At 31.9% G+C, this 18,646-nt stretch overlaps 1 protein-coding gene across 1 annotated transcript; it reads right to left on the reverse strand.

Moving 5' to 3' along the window:
• Positions 1 to 16,737: 16,737 nt before the first annotated feature.
• LOC122278611 (oil body-associated protein 2C-like) lies at positions 16,738 to 18,188 on the reverse strand. The gene is made up of 4 exons (XM_043088792.1): positions 17,798 to 18,188; positions 17,608 to 17,690; positions 17,397 to 17,511; positions 16,738 to 17,259 (listed from the first exon to the last, which is right to left on the reverse strand). The coding sequence occupies exons 1-4, from the start codon at positions 18,078 to 18,080 to the stop codon at positions 17,003 to 17,005; spliced, it is 738 nt and encodes a 245-aa protein (XP_042944726.1). The 5' UTR covers positions 18,081 to 18,188; the 3' UTR covers positions 16,738 to 17,002.
• Positions 18,189 to 18,646: the final 458 nt, after the last annotated feature.

Raw genomic sequence — 18,646 nt, forward strand, 5'->3', positions numbered from 1 at the left:
TAAAGCTAGATGTGCGTCAATCATTTAGTAGATATTAATGAAGGAAATGATTGTTTCAACTGTTGTATACTATTCTACATAAGCAGTATGAAAGAAATAAATAACAATTATTTCCCATACTCAATTAAATAAATAATCAAATGATAACATACAATGAAACAGGAATTTAACAAAAGCATATTTCAATATCACATACAAAAAATGTTTAAGAATAATCACACAATATTTTCACAATATTTAACTATATCTAACATTAGTTTAATATTATTATTAGTTCAAATTAATTTATTCATTGTTTGAAGTTTATTTTTATTTATTCTTGCATTTCCCAATTGGGATCATGCATCTTTGTGGTAGTTTGGGTCATGTCGGTATAGATTTTGTCAAAAATTCCTAGGAAGAACCAATTAAAAATTATATAATAAAAGTTTATACCTATCATTTTTATACTATTCACCATACATCATTTTTATTATTTTTTTCTCTTATCAAATATATATTATATGGATAAAAAGTGGAATATATTAATTAATTTAAAAAGAATAAAATTAAAAAAAGAATATGACTTTTTCTTCCGACGAGAGGCCCCCCTAATATTAAAAGCTAAGCCTAACAAAGGCGCATGAAAAAAATACCCACCTAGCATACTCACTCATATATTTTTATTTTTATTTTTATGTTTTATTTTTTTTGTCAATCGTTAAGTTGTGGTACTTGTAGTGTGAAAAGAGAACATAACTGCGTGGTGTAGTACTGTAATAGGGACAGTGGAAGAGGAGCTGGATGGGTTATTGTTTGTGGAACAGTGAAGAAGAAAATGTTGTTTCAATCTTTCAATTTTCGGATGCACCCACCAATTTGGTTGATGGGGGAAATAAAAAACCGAATTTATTCCCATCTTCATCAAAAATAAAATGATGACACTGGGGCTCCTTTATGTTCATTAGGCAATCCTTTCCATGTTTTTTTTAAGTTAATGTATGTAATGTAATATTAATAGAAGAAAATTTATATTTTTACGTTTGTGTTTTTATATTTAATAAAATATTTTTATAGCATAATTTAATTTTAAAAATAAATTTTAATTTTTTATATTCTTGCTTCATTATTTTTTTCTAATGTTTTTTTAAATATTTATCTCTTTTAAATCAAATAAAAAATTAAAAGTATTTATAGTATTTATCTTAAAAAAATTATACATAAAAACTTTACACCACACACATTCACCTAATTAATAAAAAGCTAGCCATGACACGTACCTACGATAATTTGTTCAAAAGTTGTAGTGAGTTGGCAAAAAGCTAACCATTGGATGAACCCTCTTGACAGGTGTTTTGCATTTACTTTAATGCAAGTAGTTATATGGGAACGGACCGGCAGACCCACCGTTGGGCCTGGTTCCTTGGATGAGCCTCAAGTTTTGCTATTCTTGTGCCCTACAAACTTGTATTCTGAAATCTCTAGTTACATTCCTAATTCTCCAATAAACTCCCTTCGAAAATTTTAAATCTTCCCCCCTAAACCTCCAATCCTTCCTGATCACCCGCCTCTGAATTCTAGCCGTGGCAAATCTCTTTTTCCCTACTAAATCTAGAGTTCCGTTGAGTTCAATCTAGGGTTTCTGTTTAGACAATTGTAAAATATTTAAGGAAAATGCTAGAGACACCGTTCAGTCATCCCAATTTGGTTTCCCGCTTGACGTGGAGCAGCCACTAAGGCATTCTTATTGTTATTTTTTTCTCTCTGTTTTGAGACTCATTGACGGAGTCACACTGCTTGACTTTTGCATTTCTTCATCAAAATCAATTCCTCCCCCCCCCCCCCCCCCCGCCCAAAAAATTCACATCCCCGCATTTTGTCTTCTCCCTTTTCCTCCATCTCCGACCTAATCTCTAACCCATTTCCAGCGCCGTCAACAAGAACCTCCTGTATTTCATCTCACCTGTGCACATCGGCCCTCATCTTTGACCAGCACAAGATTTTTTCTAAGTAAATTGATTTTTTTTTTTTTTTTTGTTTCCCTTGTATCGGCCATTCTCTACTCCTTTTTTTTTTTTTTTTGTTTCTTTGGGATTTACTTGGTTTTTGGTCTTCTCTTTGATTTTTGCCCCTATATCTTTGGTCTTTGCTTGGAATTTGCATGTCTGTTTTGAGCACCAAGTACTCGACAGAACATAAATTACTACTTTGTGTGTTCATCATATTCCAATTTTTTTATCATCGTTACGCCAATTATGATGCACCATTCTATGATTTTTCTTTCAGGATTCCAATAGAAAAATCACAATTTATCTGTCATTTTGTTGCGTAGGGGTTTATACAAATTTTGGAATGGAGTCAACAATCCCATAAACCAAAGTTTTGGAGGACACGAAATGAAGGGAGTGGTGGAGAGCGTTTTCAAGAGGAAGGAGATGGCTTGACCCGGACCAACATGCAGGGAGAGGGGAAAGGGTTTTCAGGATTGAAGGGGGGCTTGAAGGAGATGAAATTCAAAGAGAATTTGTCGGGGGTGAGTTCTAATGGGTTGGGGGTTTTGGAGGGGAGAGGAAATGCAGAACAGCTCCAGGGGTTTGGGGGAAGCTTGCTGGCATGGGGGGTTTGGGAGGAGCTTGACAACGCAGGGGTTTGGGGGAGCTTGACGGGAGGGAATCTGTCAGTCAGATGAAGTGCGAGGAAATGGTTTTTAACGAAACGGAAAAAGTTGAACTGGGTCAATAGAGAGGAAGAAAAAAAAAAATGCCAACGTGGAAAATCCACATCAAACGGGAAGGCAAAGCGGGATGCTACAGCAGTGGCTGTAGCATTGCCCAATATTTAACTTTTACCTTCAGTATTTAAAAAAAAAAGTCAAATTTTATCTTTCTTATTTATAGAGTAAATCTTTATTTTATTATTTATAACTTTCCCTCTATCCTCTTGATTTCGATTGGGATTAGATTTTGGATAGAATAAAATTTAGAAATCTAGTTGGATGGGAAATATAAAAATTTAATTTGTAATTAAGATATTTATATAAAATTTTAGATGGATTCAATTAGACATTTGTGATTATTAACATTAAATAATACTTGAAAAAATATAATTTTTAACTCATAATTTAATTAGAATATGATTAATAGTTAACATATAATAAGTAGAATAGTAAAATATGACAAAATAAAATAAATTAATAATTAAAAAATTAAATATTTTGAAGTTATTAATTAGTCATTATTATATAATAAATAAATTGATAATCTAATGGGGAGATTTAATGTGAATTTTCAAAATCAAATTTGTCTTATATTATTTTATTATTATATAATAAAAAATAGTTATTTATGTGAAGACTTATATGAATGAAATAGTTAAAATATAAATTTATTTTACATTTATTAAAAATATCTTTTACATATGTATAATCTTTGAAAAAATATAGTTGCAAGCACAATTATGCACTAATCTGTGTACCAATGTGATGTGATTAGTCAAAAAGTAGATTTTATTGAAAACAGTATTAATTTAAATTTTAAGTATGAATAAATCAATATTGGTACATAGATTAGTGCGCGACTATGCTTGTATATAGCAAAACTCATAATCTTTATGTTTGTTTAAATCTAAATATCTTTTATAACTTAAAAAAGGAAAAAGATAATCTTTCAATATTAAATATTATCCAAAAAATTCGATAAATATGGAATTATCTTTCCACGACATCAAGGACTACTATTATGATATTATCCTCATCCCGGGAATTGAAAATTGAAATCTTCATGTTTTCTTTCACTGATTGTTGTTCGAGATTATAGGCAATTAAATCTACGACCTCATGACCCAAACGCCCCTGCCACTAACAAGCCAAATCCTTGGGAAAATGAAAAGGTCATACTGATGGATGGAGGGTGAATTGGTAACATTACTTTATCATGGAACTAATTGAAACTTGGCCCCACACGTGTGCTCGATATATATGCAGAAATACGCACAATTGCCGATGGTTGTAGCTGCAAAAGACTGATTTGTTCGCGATTGCAGCAGAGACAGATTTAATCTGTATGGTTTCTTTCCCTTGGTCTCTTGTTTGATTACAATGATTCTTTTGTGAAATTTGTAGTGGGGAGTATTATTTTATTTACTTGATGGTCGACATTTAATGAGAAGGAATGATTGTATATGCTTGTTTGGGCATGGGTATTCTCCAGAATTGGTCTGTTGTGCGAGTCTGAATATGCTTGTATCAGCTTTTGTATTAATTTGATTATGAGGATTTCGCCGAGTTTTGGGGGAGGATTTTTTTAACTGGAGTTATGAGTTTTGTTCCCAAAACCGTTGTTTTCATATAAAACTTAGCTTTGAAGGCTTCAGGACATCCATATTGGCTTGACCAAATGAGATGTTTGATCAAATTTTACATAATTTGACTCAAAAATCCTTCAAATTGGATTAGGCAAATCTAAAATAATTTAGACTTTTGCTATAATAGTTAGTTAAAGATGGAAGATTACTATTCATTCATTAAACATTAAAATATTAATTTCTCATTCCAAACAAATAAATTAAATTAATTAGAATATAATTAACATTTAACATTTAGAATATAATTATTATTAACATTTAATAATATTTTTTAATATTAATTGAATATAATATAATTATTATTAACATTTAACAATACTTTTTTTAATATTAATTTAATTAGAATATAATTACTACTAGCATTTAATAATACTTTTTTGTAATATTAATATAATATAATATAATTATTATTATTATTAACATTTAATAATAATTTTTTTAATATTAATTTAATTAGAATATAATTATTATTAACATTTAATAATACTTTTTAAAATATTAATTTAATTAGAGTATAATTACTATTAACATTTAATAATACTTTTTTAATATTAATTTAATTAGAATATAATTACTATTAACATTTAATAATACTTTTTTGTAATATTAATTTAATATAATATAATTATTATTAACATTTAATAATACTTTTTCTAATATTAATGTAATATAATATAATTATTATTATTAACATTTAATAATACTTTTTTTAATATTAATCTAATTAGAATATAATTATTATTAATATTTAATTGGTAGAATTACAAAATATGAGAAAATAAATTAAATAAAAAAGTTATTAATTTAATAATATTTTATTATTATATAAAGAATAAATGGCTAATCCAATGTGAGGATTGAATTTTGATGGAATAGGCAAATGTAAAAAAATATTGATATTGACCAAATTTAAAGATGGTCAAACCAATGCCAATGGGATAGGGTCATCAAAAACACTTTTGTCGAAGAGCAGGTAGGATTTTAAATCATGATAATGTTCCGTTACATTTATTTTGAATTGGTTTATCATTGACAGTGCCTATTGGTCCTTAAAGTCCTATGCAAGTTTTGTCCCTTATTTAGTATTTGGGTTCACGTGTTATTATTATCATCTTTATTACCATTTTAATTTTGGTTTGGATTTCTTAATTCTATTTTCCTTTTCTAAATGGAAAAGGTCAACGTACTGTTGGTGGAGGAGGGTGTGGTTTGAGCCTGCATTTGTTGTTATAAATTGGTGAATGCTTGTTGTGATGTAATGAGGAAAGCTTAAATTGCTGGGTTGGTTAGTTGTATTCAGAAATGTGAATGGATGCAAGATGTTTGATAAAATGCTCAAATGAGCTGATTTGGTTAGATTGCTGCGTAAAAAACCACTTGACACCTGACCGGCTCTAAGTGCTCCTCTTGATGAAAAGAAGGGTGGGATTTCTTTAATATTTATCGATGCTTATCAGCTGGAAACTAACTTTATTGATTTCTTGCTAGCGAAGGAAACTGACACTTGCATTCTTCTATTAGTGTATTTATGCTCAAGTCAGATTACAGTTGTGTTTATGAAAAATTTATGGGTTTTATTTTTTTGGTTTGCATGTCATTATTTTTATTTTGTGTTTCATTGGTAGGAAATTTTTTTTACTGAAATTGTTGAGTTGATATTTATTTTGATGTAGCTAAGTTCTTGATCAGTCCTAGACTTTGAGTATACTAAACCAAACCAACCTATTTGCAAGACTTAAAAAAAGAGACTATCTAATGATTACCGATAAAAAAAAAAAGAGACTATCTAAAAAACTTTGATAGTTTTTTCTCGAGTTTAATGTATTTGTGTTTGCATTGTTTGAATCTATGCCTAATTATAATATACCAATTAGAATGTAAAAGCAAAAAAATAGATGGATTTGGTAAATAATATTGTTGATAATTTTATATTGATAATAGTCACTTTCCAAATGTTAGCACCACTGCACTGAAAGTAATAGAAGGGTTTTCTTAAACCCCTTTCAATGCCGTTCCAATTAACACATAAAAAAAAAAAATCATTTTTCTTCCATTTTCTCAATTTTTCCTCTTTATGATTTTAATGATTTAACTAAATCATTACCTTTTTATTTTGGAAAACACTACTTCCATGTAAGATTTCAACTGAATCATTACTTTTTTATTTGTTGTAATTTTAATGTATTTTAAAAATATAGACATAAAATTTTTACAAATATTTGGATTGTTGGATCATAAAGATATTAAAATTTACAGTTACGTAAAATTGAAACTAAAACAATCATTTCTTTGAGATTAATACAATAATAATCATTAAAATTAAATTCTAGGTCACAAATAATAATTCTTAAAAATATAAATAAAATTCTTTTTCTGATACTGAAAAGATATAAAAAAAGTGTGTTAAAAATTATGATAATTAAAATAAAAATGTAGAAGACACAAAACATAAGTGTGGTGTCGTAAGAACCCATGCAGAACTTAGTTGGCTGTAGATGCATTGATGTTGTTAATTATAAGTAGTCATGAAACACCAGCTTGATTGATATGTGTTGAGGATGAGCTCAGCGAGAGGGTGAAATGGTGGCAAGTGGTAAGTTAGTTTGGCGAGTTCTGTATGTACTACTAATCCTATCTTTTCTAGTTATCTTTTGAGTAAAACTAAATAGGTGTAAAGTTATAAATTTGTCGTTTTCAAGGTGCTTTACAGCTTGCATGATGGTGATATCTTGGCAGGGATATTTTTTCTCAAATCAGTTTTACGCCCACAAAAATTTCTCTCCTCTTCGATTTTGATTTCCCTTCCTCTCTCTCCCCACCTCTCTTTCGATCTCTCTCTCTCTCTCTCTCTCTCTCTCTCTCTCTCTCTCAAACAACTTCATCTTCCGTCCAGATCTCTTTCTTTCTCCCTATATTTCAATGATCTCGATGGCAGACTGTATTTCTTTCTCTAAACCCATTTTCAGCCCTCCATTTTTCATCTCGAGAAGGAGTTAAGAAGCAAGGTAAAAACCTTAACTTATTTTACACCTCTTTCTTTCTCTCCCGCTTAGAAGCTCTCTGTTTTTTTTTTTTTTTTTTGCAAACAACATCAGATCTATATGTGTTCATTTCGATCTTTAAGTTTTCATTTTATTTTTTAGATCCTAGAGCTTCTTATGTTAAACATGGGTTTGCATGTTTTGAGTTTTGTCTTTGGGTTTTTTTTTTTTTTCACATTTTTTGTTTGATCGACTGGATGTTTTTTGGTTCTTATTTCATTTTTTTAAAATATATGCTTTTTTTGGTCGTTTGATTGTTTTTTTTTTTAATTTTTTTTTAATTTTTGCTTTTGTGGATTTGCATGTTGTGAATTTTGTGTTTGGGTTTTTTTTTTTTTTTTTTTTTTTTTTTTTTTTTTTCTTTGTATCCTAAAGTAATAATCTGATAAGTCTTGAAATGTTGATCGGCACATGGACTGGGCAGAGACTCAATAGTATATATGTTGCTGATTAAGAATATAATCTGTTGAGAGCATGTATAAATAAGTATTCAAGTCACTGACTTTTGAGCCAGATTCCAAACATCAAATTCTAATTTGCAAATAATATTGTTGATAATAGTGCTATTTTCATGGTTCTACAATCTATTACTATAGGATGAGCCACTTCTCCAGGTACTTTCTGACTTTTTATTACCTCAATTTTTGAGCTTGATATTAGTTCTACAATCTCTAAGTTTTATGATATTAGTTATTTAATTTCTTAGAAATATGAACAAACATATCAAATGCATAGATAGACTGTATATAATATAAACACACAAAAGGTAGTAAGACTTACCTTTTTAATGTATCTTCAAATCTTTGCACCACTGCGCTGCTTCACACTTGATTTGAGAGAGACAGAGCACGGATAAACATGAACAAACATATGTAATACATAGATAGGCTTATATTATAAACACACAAAAGAAAGTTACTCACTTTTCAATCTTCCTTGAAACCGTAGCACCAATGCATCGAAACTAATAAAAGGTATCAGTCACTTTTCAAATGTTTGCACCACTGCACTGAAAGTAATAGAACGGTTTTCTTGAACCCCATTCAATGCCTCTTGAGTTCCTACGAAATGTTTCTTGGTATTCAGACTTTGAACATGACTATTGCACTGTTTGGCCATTCGGCTGCCTCATCAAGTGATTGAAATTGCTAATTTCTCCCTGCCTATACATATGAACATAAAAAGTAACTTATTATAAATTATAACTTATACTGTATATTATAAAAACTTATTATTAATTTCCATTACATGTGATTAAAATCTGCCTTCACATATTTATAATTTATATTCTCTCTTTTTTTGCAGCTTCCATTCCAATGGATGAACAATATTCAAAAATTCAATAGTTGACACATGTACAAAAGGGGAAAAATAAGAGCAAATGAGACTGTAGTTTTTTCAAATTGTAACTTATTATAATGTTTTGCCATTATAATGTATAGGAAAAGACAATGGTATGCCTACTTAGAGTCAACGTATATAATTTGCCACTGTTTTTCTCCAAAATTTTATTTATTATGTAGTGGAATTCAAACAGACACAAATGGTCACTAACATATATACTTGTAATTAGGCACTGTTTTTTTCTAGATTCTAAATTATTAGATAATAGAATTCAAGTAGTCAACATAAATGACCACAAACGGTGGCTTAATAGCTATTTACGGAAACAATAAAACTAACATAAATGACCACAAACGGTGACTTAATAGATATTTAACAGAAACAATAAAACTAATGGTAAAATAAGATTTTCTGTTAAAACAACAAATTCCGTTTCATAGGCACCTTTTATATATAAAAGATATATATTAAAATCGATAACACTCAAATGGATCGGTTCGACTTATGATTTTAAGGAATGGTTGTGATCAATATGGTTAGGGCTGCAAATGAACAGAGCCGTTCGTAAACAATTTAAGATCGACTCGTATAAATTTGACTCCGACTCAATTAATTTAATAAATGAATTGTTCGTGAACACTAATATTGGTTCGAATATTAAACGAGAAAAACTCGTATAATCTCGACTCGATTCGATTTAGGCTCGTAAATAAATTCGTATAAACTCGATTCGACTCGTTTTGAACTCATCACAATACTCGTAATATATATATAAATATATATATATATATACTTACGCTTATTATTTTATTATATATATTTTATATGCTATATATATTATTTTTGATATTTTGTATAAGTAATATATGATGTTATTTTAAGTTTATGGATAAGTAACATGTTTTATTATTTTATAATAATAATGTATTAAGTTTTTAAAAGAATTATTGAGTCAAATATAAAATGTTTATAAAAATAAACAACTCTAATTGATTGCGACACTTTTTTAATAAATAATATTTTGATTATTTGGCCATATTTAATATTATATCAAGGATAATTGAATACTTTAATATTAATTAATAGTTTTATTATGTAATTTTTTAAATGATTTTAATGTATTAGACATTCTTGATGCCATATGTATTGGAAAGTGATAATGAATCAATATTATATTGATATTTGATAGGCTTATATTTTAGTATGTATATGTGGCTCATATTAAGTGGAACATCAAACATGTCACGCGTGTATAGATAAAACAAGGCTAGGATTATAACTTACAACTTACATCTATATGGCTAGAGTTTTTATTTATTTTTATTAGTTTGGGGGAGAGGGCGGGAGAGAGAGGGGGGGGGGGGGGGGGGGGGGGGGGGGAAGTTTCGAACTCCATACATCCATTTTGGAAAGTTGGAGTTTTGCCAATTAGGCATAAATACTTATGATGTAATCATGTAATCCTATTTTTGAGATAATTTCGTGATATTTTTTAACAACTTATTTGTTAGTAGTTACTACTTCATGGCTCCTACTATCTTGATTCTTTTTGCTACTTCTTTAAATTTTATTTATTTATTTCACTATTAGTAGTGACTAGTAGTGAAAATATATAATTTTTTGATTTTTTTAGTGATTAAAAATAATAAAAAATTACTTGACAAAAATAAAAATCTCAATTACATTATAGTTTGTAATTTATGACTCTATAGAATAATACAATAGTACAATCTCAAATATATTGTAATTTTTTTCCTTTCCTTTTAAGTTGTTTAGTTTGATTATTTCCTTTCTTCTGTTTTTTTGAACAATTGCATGACTCCCACCAGTCCCTTGGTGGGATGTTTTCGGCTTGAGAAGATAGATAGCCTCGAAAGTCAAGAATTTGAAGCGACGAAGTGTGCCCGATACTCAAGACATACTCAAACTAGGCGTGTTCCAATCTTTTCCATACAACTCCATGCTTGCCCCATGCTTCAGTCCCTTTTCTTTCTTGCCCCATGTTTCAGTCCCTCTACTTCATCGGCCGCTCCTTTTCACTACAACTCTCACAATTTTGGAACGTACCACTCTCTCCGACTGATTTGTCTTCTTGTCTCGATGCATTTCTTGTATCAAACGTCCTCCATAAGCATTTTCTTCATTACCTTCTTGAAATTTGTTCCATGGATTTGCCTAATGGTTCTGAATCCTAATTGTTACACCAAATTAGTGTTTGTATGTGTGTGTGTGAGAGAGAGAGAGAGAGCGTGCGTGTGATTTTGTATTTTAGAAACTATGCTCAAAACCCTAAATCTTAAGTTGTCTGAAATATTAGTTCGAGCAAAGTGTCGAGCTTCGAAGTGTCGAGCTTGAGTGAAGTGTCGAGCGCGAGTCAAGCGCACGCTGTCTTTCAAAAACTACTCCAGTGACACATCAAGCACACATCAAGTGAACCTCTCTGGAAGGTTCCGCTCGAGCACCACATCGAGTGAACCTCTCTAAAAGGTTACACTCGAGCGTTACATCAAGTGTACATCGAGCTAAACCTTCTAAAAGGTTACACTCGAGCTCCAGTCGAGCGCTAGTCAAGCGAACTCTCTGTTTTAAGTTTTGCTCGAGCCTTGTTGAGCACACTTCAACCATTTTCATGTTATGCCACTTCAACACTTGTTACAACACAATTTTACACAGATTTTCACAAGAATATGCCAACCAACTCATTTTTTTTTTATTTTTATAAAAGCTTCTTTAGTGTATTTACAATTTTAGCTGGTTGCATCTTTTTTTAAACATGTCTGAACAAGTACCAATTGTTGAATGCTCATTTGCAAGTCCATTGGTGGAGATTGAAGTTGATGGTATTATTATTGGTGGAGAAGAATTTAACACTATAGAGTGTGATAGTGACGATGAGAACAATGAAGTTGATATATTATTAGTGGAAAAGAATTTAACACTATAGAGTGTGATAGTGATGATGGGAACAATGAAGTTGATAGTATTATTGGTGGAGAAGAAAACCTAAGTGCTCATATGGATCCCCAAAAATATGTATACCAAAGAAAGCTTAAAAAGAAAACTTCTACTGTTTGGAAAGATTTTAAAATAGTGGAGAAGAATGGTGTCAAGAAAGCTGAGTGTCACTTTTGCAAAGACCTCTTATCTATTTCTTCATCAAGTTCTACAACTCACTTTCATAGGCACTTGACTAGTTGTTTTCCACACATAGCTGCTTCTAAAAGGCAAAAGGTTTCGACTATTGACATGAAAGGTCCTGAATGTGTGAATGTAGTGAAAAATTTCTCGTATAATGTGAAAAAGGTAAGAGAACTAGCGTTTCACATGATATTTTATCACGAGTATCATTTTTCCATGATGGAACATGTGGTGTTTAATAAATTTATGAGAGCTAATACTCCTTATTGGCAAAAGAAAAGTCATACTACAGTAAGAAATGATTGTCAATCCACTTATGAGATTGAGAAAAAGAAGCTGAAGATAATATTAAGAGGTGTGAATAAAGTCAGCATAACAATCGACATGTGAACTTTAGGTCAAAAGATCTTATATATGGTTATTAGCTGTCATTTTGTTGATCGTAATTGTTTTTTACAAAAGAGAGTCTTAAATTTTTGTAATGTCTCACCCCCACACAGCGGGGTTATTATTGCTGATGCTCTTCAGAAGTGTTTCATTGATTGGAAAATTGAGAACAAAGTGTCTACAATAATAGTGGACAATGCTAAATATAATGATATAACTTTAAGGGTTCTCAAAGATGTTTTTAGTTTGAAAAAGAAGTTATTTATAAGGGAGTAGCTTTTTCATGTACATTGTTGCGCACATATAACAAATTTATTGGTCAAAGATGGACTTAGTAATATTGGTGAAATTGTCGACTGTGTTTGAGAAGGGGTGAAGTACTTGGTTGCATAAGAAGCTCGTATCAAGCAATTTAGTGATATTGCAAACAGTTGCAATTACCAAGTAAGAAACTTTTTTTTTGGATGTTCCTATCCGATGGAATAACACTTACCTATTGCTAGCCGCAGCCTTAGAGTTTAGGAAAGTCTTTCCGAGATATGGAGATAGAGATCAAGGTTTTAATTATGTTCAAGTGTTGAGGATTTGACCAAAGTGGAAACTGTCTATCAAATTTTGACAGTTTTTAATGAGGTGACAAACATTATCTTAGGAACCGAGTATCCAACTGCTAATTTATTCCTTCATGAGGTATGAAAAATAAAAAGAGGTATTGAACAAGAAGTCTCTTGACCAAAATGATTACATATAAGCAATGGTTATGAAGATAAATACAAAATTTGATAAATATTGGGGGGAATGTAACTTGCTTATGGCAGTGGCTGCTATTTTGGATCCAAGGTTTAAGATGATACTTGTTCAATTTTTTTTTTCTAATAATTTATTCAGAATTTGAAGCCACTAGAAACATAGACACTATCTTGAGAATCTTACATGAGCTGTATGATGAGTATGTTGAAAATTATAATTTAGCTAATGTAAAGTCAAGTAGATATGAAAATGCTCAAGACACAGGTTTTTGTTGTAGTGGTTCTATCAATGTTGTGGAGAAGAATGTGATGAGTGGCAAGTTTATCTTTGAAAAAATAATTGAATGTAAGTATAATTTTATTTAGTGATTTTTCATTGTCATCTAAAACTTGTCTTAACTAATTTTTTATTTTCATTTTCTAGATAGAAGAACCAACTTATGAGGAGATTTTACTGCCTAGATGGGAATCAAGTAGCAAGTTGTATATTTTTGCCTTTTGGTATAATGCTATTTATTTTTGAATTGTTATTTTGTTATATCATGTTGGTGGTTGCTAATTATATCATGTGTTTTGCATTATAGGTTGATGGTGATTGGCATTTGGCTGGTTTTTAATCCTTTTTTTTTTTTTTTGTGAATTGATCTACTAGAAATACTACAAGGAACAACGATAGGACATATTGTTTAAGACAAAAGTTATAATTATTTTTGTGGACCAAACTTATTGACTCATTGGAGGTTGGAGGCTTGGAGCTGTCTAGCTAGACAAGGTTGGGAATTTGAGATTTTTTGAAAACTTGGATCTAGATAATTTCATTACTTGAATATCTGACTTACTTGAATTGCAGCCCTAGTTTTTTGTAAAAGTATAATTGTGCTAAATGAAGAAATATGAATAACTATAAGGAGATTTTTGTAGTGTTTCTTTTTGTACTTGGTGCTCAAAGAAATGGTATTTGCTATTCACTTGTGCTGTTTATTCTGTAGAGGTCATTTGGATTATATATGATCATTAAATTTTATTGCTTTAGATTCTTTTAAGAGGAAAATGAAAGGTAGAATGAGTATTATGCATTCTAGTTCAGGTGTATTTTAAATGGTATTTTATCACTTTAGGATCAGTCCTACTTGTGCTATTTACTAGTATGCATGTTTATTTTATTGCTTTAAGTGGGCTTGTTTTTGGATACTTTATCCAATTGTAGTCAGATTTATGAATGTGTGCCATGGAGGCTTTGATGTTGTTCTATCAATCCACCACTGCTTTTTGTGATAATTTTTGGTTAATTATAATCGAAAGGCTCTGAAGTTACTAAACACTAAGTCATTGAATTGGGTTATATTTGTAATGGGTTATATTTGTAAGTTTGAATTGGGCTATATTTGTAATGAGCTCTAAGCTTTTGAAGCTACTCAGTTTTTTTTTTTTGTAAGTCTGCTGGAAATTGTAATTGTAATTAGTAATTTACCATTTGAAATTATAATTTATTATTTTTATTATTTTTTTAAGTTTGCTGAAAATTGTAATTGTAATTAGTGATCTACCATTTGAAATTGTAATTTATTGTAATATGATATCTTAGATGTTGGAATTATTATTTTACCTATTTGTAAGTAGTAATTATATTGTGGGCCTGTGGCAAGTGATGAATCATTGATTTAAGTCTAATAAGCATTAAGAGTCCAATTTAATATATATTATCATAATTCTAGTTAAAATTGATTAAGAAAAATAATCTCATTTATGTATATATATATATATATATTTATATATAAAGAGTTAACCTCATTTGTGCTTCAGCAAAAAAAAAAAAAAAAAAAAGTGGATCAGATTTAAACTGAGCCTGAGTCTAGCTACTCGAGCTCGTATCAACGAGTTCGATCATAATTTACATTAGACGAGTCGAGTTCGATCAGAAGTTTTCAATATTTTTCAAGTTTGAGTCGAGTTGAAGCAAATATATATATGCTAAATGAACTCTTGACCCTCTATTTGAATTCAACTCAATTTGGTTCGTTTGCAGTTCTAAATACGGTGCAGACAAGCTCCCAATGGGTGTGCTTGCCTAATCTCCACAACTGGTCATGAACCTAGGCCAGGTCTCACCCGATTGAGCTGCTTCGATCCATGCACGAGGGATAAGAAGTACAACACATCGACAAAAGCTCTCAAGTCATTGAGGGTAGTGGAGTTCCTGGAGCCGGAGTAGATCAATCTCTCAACTTGAGATCGAAGGATTTTGCCCTTTTAAGTCGTTTGAAAAATAAATTCTAAAATTTAAAGTTTTACAATTTAAATAAATTAAAGTACATGGTATAATTTCCGATACTAAATTAATACAATTTAAAAATAGAATTATAATTCATTCTACTGAATTAACTCGAAAAAACAAATCAATACAAATATAAAAGAGAAAATAAACATTAATGAAAATTCTTTGGATGATGATATTGCGCATTATGGATATGTAGGAGCCGATGAAACTGGCCACTACCGATGCGAATTGATTGGCCCCGTTAGGAACCGGTGGATAATCGGTCGGCGTGCGATGGAAAACGGAGAAAACCAAAGTTCAGTAGTTCAGTCTTGGTTTAAACTGAACTAGCCAATGTTAATATACATTCTCCAAAACGACGCCGTTCCACTTTAATTGAAACGGCGTCATTTTCTACATATAGTTTACAACACATAATTGAAACGACGCCCCCCCCCCCCCCCCCTCTTTCATGCAAGACGTATGAAAAAAAATTGTTTGAAATGATGCCATTTGATCTTAAACCAAACGGTTTCATTGCGATATGTGATCATCTTCTATCTTTAGTTTCTTCTTTCCCGCATCATTTGTTGCAGCTCTCTCTCTCTCTCTTCTGCAGCACACTCTCTCTCTACTTTCTCAAGCATAGATCACCTCTAGGAGAACCGAAAATTGGCCGAGAACTGATAGAGAATTACCGGAGTCAATATGACCGATTTTTCTCCTCCCTATTGATTGGTTACGATTAGTGGCTCATCTCTCTTACACGGAGTCGGTAGGCATCGGTTTTGTCCAAAAAGGGTGCCGAAGGCGTCGGTTTTCATGCACATAACATCATAATTACCCTTCATAATTTTTGGTTCACCATGCAAAAAGAAATTAAATATCAAATGCTTCGATTTCTTAAAAAGTAAGCCAAAAAATGGAAAATTGAAAAATCCCCCAAATCTAATCCTATTATGGTACTTCGCACATTTAACGTGAATTATCATCATATTTATTAATTAAAGTACGACGTCCCGTTTATATATGTTTGACTTTGAATTTAAATCATACAGAATGATACCAATACAATTTTAGAATTTATAACTTCCATACACTCTTTTAAAAAAATATGGCTTATTATTAAAAAATTAATTTTTTTCATATTAATTTCAGTTTATTCATTTTTTTTCATAATGAATATACAAAATTTGCACATCTAGCTTAAGACTGAAAATTTCATCTATAAAATTATAATAAATAATTTGTATAGTTATAAGATGTGCAAGTTAAAAAAATATGTGCGAGGATTTGCACATTAAATCTAACTAGGTCACTCTAAAATTATAGAGTGGTATTACATATATTTACAATTTACTTATTACAATTTTACTTATAATTGACTAATTAAATTTTTTATAAATTTTTCTTAAATATATTTAACATTTTCCAAAATTATATTTGAGGTACTACCGCTACATCTGCTAACATTACTCGATTAAACTCAATTAACACTTAAAATTAAGCCACTATTGCTGCTCTAAAACATCCGATCCACATTTACATGAACACTACTCCAAATGCACAATATACGTAACTACGCCCGGTAAGGTCGATCTGATCTTGCCACACACACATATTTAACATTGACAAATACTACGATCGATCGACATTCATGTTCGAACATTCTATACGCGCGCACATACACACGCGAAGCGGCCCATGCATTTCTTTCTATATGATACTTTTTGTATGTGTCACGTTCAGGGAAATGGCGCCCTCAGTATCATATCGGTGAGCTTTATATCAATGGCAAAACCCTTCCCATGCTGTTTCCAGTAATCAGCCTGCGGATTGATCCACTCCGGCTCCGGGAACTCCACCCTCGATGCCCTCAGAGCTTCTGTCGATATGTTGTACTTCCTATCCCTCGCATGGAGCAGCTCCGGTGAGACCTGGCCCAGGTTCACTGGTTGTGGAGACATCATCAAGGAAGGCGCACCCAGTGGGAGCTTGTCACCTTATTCACAACCCCTCCTTAAAATCAGTCAAACCGATCCATTTGATTTACAGATTTAAAAACATACATATATGCTTAGCAGGACGTAAGGGGCACGAATGCAAGTAAACGATCCTAAATTTTATGCAGTTTCTTACCTCTATCAACCTGCCACGTGCACCAGAATTTGCCGTATGTTTTGACCAGATTTTCGAGTTCAGGCTTCTCTATTATTCCTGGAACTCGGGGATTGACCCAGAGGCCAGACTTGATCTGGATCGTTCAAAGTCGATGCATAATCAAAATCAAGAATTGAAAAGAGAAAGCGAATAATCAGGACTATACTGGAGTACAGGTGCGCGGTACAACCTCATAAGCATGGGAATGCCACAGCTTTTGCTCATCCGGAGGCAAATCTTCAAATATCCTATCCGATATTATATATTCAATACCTGTAGACCAGAACAATTAAGTTGGAAGCTGAAAAGACCACGTTTCGCTTTCTTTGATCAAAGCAAAAGCAAGAAGGGTAGGCCGGGGCCGGAGACAAAAGTTTTACCGATGAGACGGCCATGAACGTGATCCGTATCGTAAACGGCGCACTGGAGGAAGTCCTGGTTGAGGCGGGTGATGTAGTGGTGGGTCTCGATCTGGCGGGTCATGTCGTGGCTGTAGGAGGCAAAGGTGCAGGCGTGCTGGCTCATCTTCTTCACCGGCTTGAGGGACTGAAGTATTTGAGCTCCCTTGTCCAACACATGCTGCTCCACCGTCATAGGCTGCCCAGGCGGTCTGGGGTCGCCGTCAGTAGCCAAAGCACTTGATGACTTCTCGCTCGAGGCCATTAATTATGAGACAACGACGTACGTACGCGATCGTATGAAGGCGATGACTCTCTAACTCTCCCCCTAGCTAGCTTGTTGCTGTTTGTTTTTCGATCGGCTTTTGGTAGAAAGGCCGGGGGAGTGTTATAGGGATCAGCAATAGATCAGGAAGAGTGGATGGAGAACGTAACGTACGTGGTGAGGTTTGAACGTCCCACGTAGACATTTTGCATGCAAAGTTTGAGGTGGCTACTGGCTAGAACCTATCCTATTCGCTTTAGCTTTTGTTTTCTTTCGCCCTTTTACCCCGGCCTTCTGTGTGCATTTTATAGTTAATTATTATTTTAACTGTTAACGTCTATCAATTGGCAACTTGAGAATATTATAATAATATACAAATTACAATCTTCAGCTGTATCCACTCTGGTTTTATTTTTGGAATTTCTTTTTGTCGAAATGCATGTCGTCTCTGTTCATGGAAACAATGTATATGGTAGATGCCAATTATTCTTTACTTGGTTTAAAAATTCACACCCAGCTTGGCCTTGGGTCCAGACATGCATCCTATGGGAGTGGTCGTTGCAATC

This window comes from Carya illinoinensis, chromosome 10 (genome assembly GCF_018687715.1).
Source record: "Carya illinoinensis cultivar Pawnee chromosome 10, C.illinoinensisPawnee_v1, whole genome shotgun sequence".
NCBI lineage: Eukaryota > Viridiplantae > Streptophyta > Magnoliopsida > Fagales > Juglandaceae > Carya > Carya illinoinensis.